Here is a 9,550-nt window from a genome sequence, read left to right as displayed (position 1 = left end):
AATAAAGTAGATGCAATTTCTTTTATTGTATTTCTCCACGTTTCACAAAGCATAAAACATGTATATATATATGCATACATAAAAAAGAAGATAGAAACATTGGGTTATAATTTTTTTTAAAGAAAAACAACTCCATATATGTATTATATACTAACTTATTTTATGCTCCATCCCTTCATTCATTGAAAACATATAATCTAGGGTCAATGATGATAATTATTAATGATCTTTCCACAAACCTCAATTAATATAATTTTAAACTTAACTGTTAGAAAAATCACTGCATTGTTTCAGATCCATGTAAGTTATCCATGTTAAAGGATAGAGAAGAAAGAAAAACGATGTTCCTCTTTGAAATAAAAAAGAAAATATTACCTAAAGTATAGTATTTTCAAATATGTTCCTCAGTACGTGTCCGATGTTATACGAATGTTTGACAACTACTAAAATAGTATAGATGTAACGTGTTAAAATTGTACGTTATTTCGAGACGGGGACTTCAAAACCAAACAGCCCCCCTAATCTGACGTTTATTCATAATATTAACATCCACTTCCCACTGACAACTGTGCGTTAGAATAAAAGAAATTTACCTTTAAATAAAAACGATTCCATGTGTATTTTTATATTATAAGAGTTGAAATGCGACAAAATGACATGTGCAGAAAAAGTATCCAATGCGTATAACGGTACAAGGAGATCTGTTGTTCTTTCTAATAAGAAAGAAAGACGGAACAGTTTTTTGTGTTTTCCCATAATACAATATTTTCTTACAATTGTTTTTTACAAAATATCCAATTATCTCGTAAAAAGTATAGTTGGATAAAAATATAAATAATTAACATCATAAAATATAAATAACAACAAATGATATAAAAAATAGTAAAAAGACATTAGAACAAATTAAATTCATTCATTTTGAAAGTTGATATTGTAAAAGCAATTGCTTAATTTTTGAATTATTTTGTGTTACGGGTAGTGATGAAGTGCAGTTAATGCAAAGTCTTTGCATAGTTTTCAGAAAGACAGCAACCAATAATTCATTCATGGAAATTTGCCAAGTAGAAAAAAACAACTAAAGACATTTCATGCTATGACATGTTGGTTTCTGTGTGCATTGTTTGGACAGGGAGTTAAGGCATACAACAACTATGAGCATTCAAAATCCATAATAATCCTTTTTCTTACATCACTTTTTTGTTTGGAATAATAATGCTTTTTGATAATATTTTTTTATAATATTTAAATCATTTATGTGTTATTTTATAATTAGTTTATATTAATATTTATGATTATTATTATTAATTGAAAAATAATTTTAAACCAATCACATAATAATATATAGATATTAAAATATTATAAAAAAATTTATCTTTATCTTTTTATTCGAGGGCACACATGCATTAATACTATTTATGATTTGAAATCAATTTCTTCCCAAACTTCACTATTCTGTAGTAATAGTTATCTGCATGTTAGGTAATGTCACGATTCTAACTGATCCCATTTTTTAAATCTTTTTTAAGGCGGCATCTAGGTATAGTATTTTTCTTCTTTTCTTTATTTTTTAACAGATGACATGTTTCTCTAAAAATAGTTTTATTCAAGTAAAGTAGAATCATTATCAATGATAAGATTATTTTCTAACATTTAACATATTTCGGTACTCATAACTCAAACTTTAAAATATTAATTACAGTAAACTAGAATAATTTTACCCTTGATTCACATATTTAACAGTAACGTATGATATTGTTATAATATTTATGGCTATACACTAAATAGTTTTGCACTGTGATTTAATCATAAAGAATTGATTATTTATTATATTTACATTAATTTGAAATGCAAACGAAGTCTACTATGAAAATTGAGTAAAGAAAAATGTTGAACTCAAAGCAAACAAGGGAATGGAATTTCAACGGAACGGGTTTTGTTGGTCCCCTCATAATTCAAAATCCGCAAGAATCCAACTATTATTTTCTTTTGAGATGAATAAGCAGTCAAAAATATTCAACGACCACATTTTATTATTTAAAAATAATTCGAAAATATATATAATCCTATTTGCATGCCTAGCTAATGGACACACCGCTTTATTGGCAGTGTGTCCTCTGTTCCCAGAATTGTGTCTGAGAGTGTGTCTAGAACGGATCTTACAATCCCATACTCTCACCCCCTTCTCTCTCTCTTTCTCACTTTCTCTTCCTGCTATTTCAAGCTTTGTACTGTTCGTTTTTCTCTCTCTTCAAGTCATGGGTTGGTTGGAGTTGGGACTATCGTTTTCTCGCTCTCGTGAAGTGCATGTGAAGCTTGCTGAGAGATCTGAGGCTTAATAATCCAAACGGGTCGCCTTCCTTTTTCTGATTCAGGCGTTTGAGGTGTTTGCCTTCTACTTTTTTCGCTTATACCTTCTTCTTTATTTCTCTCTCTCTTTTTGCTCCCCCCTTTTGGAAGAAATGTTACATCATGTTCTTTACGCCTCTGCTTCATTAACTCCCTCTCATTTTGTCACACTCTCCGGGATAACGTTGTTCTATCTTGAGTGAGTCAGTCAGTGCACTTCTGTGGAGCTTTGAGCTAATGGGGTGTTTGCTTCTTCTCTTCTTTTTGCTTGTTTAGCTTAAAAATTGTGCCTTCTGGCGTTTGAAGCTGTTGGGGTAGCATCACTATTTGTGTGGTCTGCAAAGTTCCTTCCTTTTGGTTCTTTGGTTAGTTCAATGGGTTTGGTTGCATGTTGGGCTATGTTTGTGGAGTATGTGGTGGGGATTTTGGTGGTTGGAGATTCTTCTTGAAGGGTATTTTTTTTCTTACTGGGTCGAATCTTGGTGGGTCTTAGTGTTGGTTTTTTGTGTTCATGGGATAATTGACCATGGGAGTCGCTGTTTCCCTTTTTAGGGAGTTTGAATTCTAGCCTTATTTTGGCATTTCCGGGGTGATTAATGCGAGTTGAAGTCTGAGCATTTTTTTTAGTATTCCTTTTTTACGCTATAACAGTGAAAGCTTGGCACTGTTATAGACAAAAATGAGCGTTTTTCTGATTTGTTATATTAATTTAGAAGGGATTCTGCTGTTAGAACGGCTGGTGTTCTGATCATGACTAGGGCTGTTCGTAGTAGGGTGCTTAAAGATGCCAATGGTGATATTAGTGATCATCTTCGCAACCACATCCATTTGACAAATTGCATTCATCTGAAGAACCATATGCACAAAAACAGCCCCATTCTGGCTGATAGGTCAATCATGAGAGACCTTGTTGTGCTGCAGAGATCGCGGTCTCTTCGAGACCCTTCTGCAAGTCCTCCATCATGGCACTCGCCTTCTGTGGTTGACATGCTTTTCAAAAGAGTTGAAAATGATGCGGTGTCTCAAGGGGGGAGAAGGTCTGTAGGTGTTGAGAGAAGGAAGGAAGGGAGAAGATTATCTGGAACTTCACCACCCTTGGTGAGTATAGCTTCATCAAGAGTTGCCCCAGGTGAGATTGGTAGGGGTACTGATGGGATAACGGCACCTAGTGAACGTAGCAGCAGGAGTGGAGTGGGAGATGGCAGGAGGGTTGGGAGAGAGGAATCTGGTAGGAGGAATGAAAAGCCTGACTTTTTGGATGTTAATCAAGAGGACCCTCTCAATCAAGCTGGGAAAAGTTTGGCTGAAGATGTTATTTCCAGGCATTCCGAGTCTAAAGATAGAAAGAGCAAACAGAGGGGGAAGAATGTTCGAGATTCTCAAGTGAAGACCCTTTCTGAGCAGCTGAATGATGTTCCTTTGGATAGTGATGATCTAGCATCAACAAATATTCATTTTCGTGGAAGGTTTCCTAGACAGGAGAAAATTATCGAGGAGGCAGATTCCCGGGTGCGCAGTAGTGGCAGTGGAATGAATAGGGGGAAAAGGCGTAAGTTTCGAAGTGCTCGAAGAACTCGTGTTGCCACAACATCAAGAGAAATTGGAGGTGAGAATGAACTTTCTGTGGCTTCCAACTCAATAGCTCAGGCTTCAGCCCACCAGAAATATCACTTGGAGGGGGCTGATGAGTTTGGAGATGATAATGTTACTAGGGCTCCGAAAAATGGGTGTGGCATTCCATGGAATTGGTCCAGAATTCATCACAGGGGTAAAACATTCCTTGACATGGCTGGAAGAAGTTTGTCTTGTGGTTTATCAGACACTAGGTTGAAGAAAGGGACATTTGCTGACAATGGAAGACATATTTCTGAGATGCCTGTGGCATCTGAGCATTCGAGTTCATATACTAAGTCTGATGCAGAGGCACTGCCCTTGCTAGTTGAGGCTTCTGTGTCTCACGCAAGCACTGAAAATGCTTGTTGGGATCAAGACTATTCTGGGGAACTAGGTCTTTTTGGTGATAACTTATTCAAGCGTGATGTTGATTCTGATCTCGCATCCGAAGCTAGATCTGGTGATCAGCGTAAGTTGAGAGGGAATCGCCACAGTCGACACCAAAGTTTAACACAAAAGTACATGCCTCGAACCTTTAGAGATATGGTTGGGCAAAATTTAGTGGCACAAGCTCTTTCTAATGCAGTAATGAAGAGAAAAGTTGGATTGTTGTACGTGTTCTATGGTCCCCATGGCACTGGAAAAACGTCTTCTGCTCGCATATTTGCAAGAGCTCTGAATTGTAATTCTTCAGAACACCCAAAACCTTGTGGATTTTGCAATTATTGCATAGCGCATGATATGGGCAAGAGTAGAAATATAAAGGAAGTAGGTCCAGTTAGCAATTTTGACTTTGAGAGCATCATGGACCTACTGGACAATATGATTGTTTCTCAGCTTCCATCACATTACAGAGTGTTTATTTTTGATGACTGTGATACTCTGTCGACGGATTGTTGGAATGCTATATCGAAGGTCATTGACCGAGCACCTAGACGTGTCGTTTTTATCCTTGTCAGTTCTAGTCTTGATGTCTTGCCTCATATAATAATATCCAGGTGTCAAAAATTCTTTTTCCCAAAGCTGAAGGATGCGGATATTATACATACTCTGCAGAGGATTGCATCCAAAGAAGGTCTAGAAATTGAGAAGGATGCCCTGAAACTGATTGCATCAAGGTCGGATGGATCTATGAGAGATGCTGAGATGACCCTTGAACAACTTAGTTTACTTGGACAGAGAATATCCGTTCCTCTTGTTCAGGAATTGGTAAGCTGTTTATTTGTTAGTGTGTTTCTGTCATGACTCATTCTTACACTGGATTATATTTCTACTGTAAACTACTGGAGTTAATTTTGTTAATTTGCTATGCATGAATTGCTCTGAAGTTAAATCCTTTGTTCAGGTAGGGCTAATCTCTGATGAGAAATTGGTGGATCTGCTTGATTTGGCATTATCGGCAGACACAGTTAACACCGTGAAGAATTTAAGAGTGATAATGGAAACCGGTGTGGAGCCATTGGCTTTGATGTCACAGCTTGCTACAGTAATTACAGATATACTTGCTGGGACCTATGATTTCACAAAAGAAAGGCGAAGAAGGAAGTTCTTCCGTAGACAACCATGTGAGTAGAGTAATCTCATATTTTTAGACAGCACCCAGTTATTAATTTAAGCCTCATCATTTTGTAAAAACATATACATTGGGCATAGACATATTTTTTACACCAGAATTGTCCGTCTTGATAAATCTTTTAGACGGCTAATTCCATGAGTATACAATTTTGTCATAGTGCAGACTGGAGAGTCTTGCTCTAGTTTCATACTAGTGATCATATTTTCATTTGTTATACTTCCAAAAGTTGATGGTACTAATTTCTGTTTCAGTGTCCAAAGAAGATATGGAAAAGCTTCGCCAAGCTCTGAAAACTTTATCTGAGGCTGAGAAGCAACTGAGGATGTCCAATGACAAGCTAACATGGCTGACAGCCGCTTTACTTCAGCTTGCTCCGGACCAGCAATATGTGTTACCAACATCATCTGATAATAGTTTCAACCATAGTCCGTTCACTCTAAAAGATGCAGATGCGAGAGAAGCTGCTAGACTGAATGGTAATCCTGTTGACATTCCTAACAAAACTAGACGATTATCAATGGATGCTAGAATTGAAAATTTCCATGCTGGAAGCTCAGCAGATGGTCTGACAAGGGGTCTTGGTTCTGAGAAGAAGCGACATAGTGTGTCTGGTTTTACTCCTCAACATACACATTTCCAAGCCACTGATAAGATTAAGATGAACGAGAGGCAAATTTTGGGTAAAGGCCGGAAAGAAATTGGAGAGATATGGTTAGAGGTGCTTGAGAGAATACAAGTTACTGGTCTGAAAGAGTTTCTGTTTAAAGAAGGCAAGCTGATCTCTGTTAGTTTTGGGGCAGGTGAGTGTCAAGTCTGCACAATGCTTACTCAACAACACATCTAATAATATTTTGTATTCATATGATTAAAAATTTTCCCCTTAAAAATGCCATTCTCTGTGTTGATATAATATTCCTAATTTTTTAAATGCACTTTAGATCTAGAGGAGCTAGGGGATAAATTAGTCATCATATATCTAGCTGTAGTATCATGCCAAAGGCCTGAAAGTCTTGTTTGCCAGAATTGTTAATGTTATTATTTTTATCATAAAGTTGAAATGCTAACATTCCTGTGATGCTCACCTTTGGCGGTGTCATAATCAGTGTTAACAATGTTTTACAGGAATTCCAGGTTGGGAATAATTATGGAATGAATTGACCTTGCATGTGATTATTCTGAATATAGTGTTGTCCACCTGATGGTCTTGTATTACTATTACTATTATAGTAGATTGAAAAATTGGTTCAGGCATCAGGGTCTGTTCTAGAACTTATAATTAAGTTAAGAGAGGTTAGTCTGCAGCAAACACTACCTTACTAAAACTTGCTATGAGCTTTATCTTTGAAGTATTTTTGTTTCACTCTGTGCTTGTGCATCTTAGATGATATATCTTGTTAATAGTATTTTTCCATTTTACCAGTTGACCTTTTGTATCTTGATTAATGCTGTTATGGTAGTGCTCCTGCTTAATTTTTACTCTACTCATTAACATTCATTATTTATCTATATTTTATGGTTTATGTTCCAGCTCCAACTGTGCAGCTAATGTTTAGTTCTCATTTGACCAAATCTACTGCCGAGAAGTTCACAGGCCAAATCTTACAAGCATTTGAATCTGTCCTTGGATCTTCTATAACAATAGAAATTAGATGTGAGTCAGGCAAAGATGCTGGATCTGCTGTTCAACAGCCTCCTACATTGCCTGCTACTAATGATATTCTGTCTCAGATAAGAGACTTTAACGGTGTTGGTTCTCAAGCTCATCCAACATTAACTGATTCTGTTGAAAAAAGAAGGGGTGAAATTGTAGAAGAAGCATCTTCTGAAGTGGAGCACAAGACTAATGAGCAGCAGGTAAATGGTCATGGAACGTCTTATAGAAAATTAGAAGGTACAAGTATAGGACACACGTCAGTTTCCCAAAACAAGCCAATTGTTAAGTCGCAGTTAGACCAAAGAAAGCTTACGGAGCAAAATCAAAGTCGAAGTCTTGTAAGAAGCAAAGTATCTCTTGCTCATGTAATCCAGCAAGCAGAAGGCCAGAGAAGTGGGTGGTCAAAACGTAAAGCAGTTTCTATTGCTGAGAAGCTTGAACAAGAGAATTTGTAAGTTACCATTCCACCGTTTCGATAGAGTTTGTTAACGTGAATGTCTTGAATTATTAAGCTTTGGAATTTGGTGTTATCTTGTTTGAGTGATATGATAATGTCTCTGTTATAACTCATAACTTACGATTAGTTTGAAAATCATTTACTCCTTAGGAGACTGGAGCCAAGATCAAGAAGCTTGCTATGCTGGAAAGCATCAAGAGCAACTCGGCGAAAGGTAGTTCATTTTATTGAATTTTGTAAACAATTCATCAAGGGCATGATTGTGTTGCTTGTGCATTATAGGGGATGTGATATCCATTACTTTCGTGGTTTACATGTGAGAATTCGTCTAAGTTATTGACGTTAGATGTGACGTTAGTGTGGCAATTTATTCAATTTTTGATTATTATACAGCAGTACATTATAATTGATGTTTTTAATTGATTGGTTTGGCAGCTGTCACGGTTGAAAATTCGTAGTCGAAAACCACGTGCATTGCTGAATCTGGTCTCGTGTGGGAAATGTCTGTCTACAAAATCTCCGAGGTAGTATGCATGTTGGAATGTTGTGGGTTGATTCAATACCCATTTGTATTACCAGTATTTAGGCTTTTTCCTCAAGTGTTATAGGGTCAAGCCTTTTCTATTCTTCTTTTCATTTAATTCAATAAAAGCATGTAGCTATATATATCAGATGAAGAAAATGTAGGAAAGTAGTAAATCCCATTTTAGTGATAAGATGTTGTATATTTTTCCTTACCATAAATTTTATGCAAATTTTAACTCAGCTCCACGTACTACTCGTTAATTTGGTTTTTGGTTTTTGGTTTGGACCTCTAATCATAATTGCTAAATCACTTCTCGCCATGCTCCCATGCAGTAAAAATGGATCAAATTCCTGTAAAGTGAAAGTGCACTTAGAGAAGGTGATTGATTGTTTGTGTCATAAGAACATTTCTAAAAGTAAGCATCAATAGTATTAATTAAATGTTTTGAAACATGTTTGATTAATTAAGGTTTTTAAAAAGGGGAGATTGGAGATTTATTTTGTTTTCTAAGAAATTTGATCTTTTCGTCCGCAAGTTTCGAACATTTTCAATTTTTTAAGATTCTGAGTAAAAAAAAATGTAGAAATTTGAAAGTTTTAGGTAGAAGAAAATTGATAGCAGCAGAAAATTTGGCTAATTTTGAAATCAGGAGAGCTTAGTTATGAATATTGAAATTGGAATTATCAATTCTGGTGAGTCTATTACAGTCACCATCCATGTTTTGATAAGTTATTGACTGGGTTTAGAAAATATAAAAATTTCTTTTTGAAATTTTGAAAATTCTAAAATCTATAAAACTCAAAAATTAAATTTCAAAATTCGAGAAATCTAGACTTGAGTTTCAAAATTTGAAAAATTTCTAAATTAGATTACGAAATTCAAAAACTGAAAAATCAATTTTTAAAATTCAAAAATATTCAGAATTGGATTTCAGAATTTCAAAAAATTCAGAACTGAATTTTAAAATTAAAGAAAATTCAAATTATATTTCAAAATACAAAATTTAAAATAAGATTTTGAAATCTGAAAAATTGATTTTGAGATCCAAGAAATTTCAGAACCGATTTTTGAAATTCATAAAATTTCATAACCGGGTTTAATAAAAAATATATATAATTCCTAGGATTATAATGGACACCAATGAAATTTACGGGTATAGAAAGAAAAGGTGCAGGAAAATAGCCCCTCCAACCAAACTTCTTGTTCGTAGCAAGTCCAATGGACTTCCTCGTAGGTTTGATGTTTTAAACTTATTATTTTTTATCAAAAGAAATTATGTTATATCAATTTCATACAACTTGTTTAAATTAATAATTTTCATAAAATATTATACTATTTTAATTTAATAACTAATAATATTTGTTCAGTGTCCCACTT

The 9,550-nt window shown here is 35.1% G+C and overlaps 1 protein-coding gene across 1 annotated transcript; it reads left to right on the top strand.

Annotated features, from left to right (window-relative positions):
- Window positions 1-2,104: 2,104 nt before the first annotated feature.
- Window positions 2,105-8,412, top strand: LOC124825902 (AAA-type ATPase family protein). Its single transcript, XM_047298638.2, has 6 exons — window positions 2,105-5,169; window positions 5,306-5,525; window positions 5,788-6,336; window positions 7,065-7,641; window positions 7,798-7,861; window positions 8,083-8,412. Exons 1-6 carry the CDS (start codon window positions 3,097-3,099, stop codon window positions 8,173-8,175), a joined length of 3,576 nt encoding a protein of 1,191 aa, XP_047154594.1. The 5' UTR covers window positions 2,105-3,096; the 3' UTR covers window positions 8,176-8,412.
- The last annotated feature ends 1,138 nt before the right edge of the window (window positions 8,413-9,550 follow it).

This window comes from Vigna umbellata, chromosome 5, assembly GCF_029865625.1.
Source record: "Vigna umbellata cultivar VRB3 chromosome 5, Vumbellata_1.0, whole genome shotgun sequence".
Lineage (NCBI taxonomy): Eukaryota > Viridiplantae > Streptophyta > Magnoliopsida > Fabales > Fabaceae > Vigna > Vigna umbellata.
Note: the sequence above shows the minus strand (reverse complement) of the source record. Positions and strands in the feature narration are given on the sequence as shown.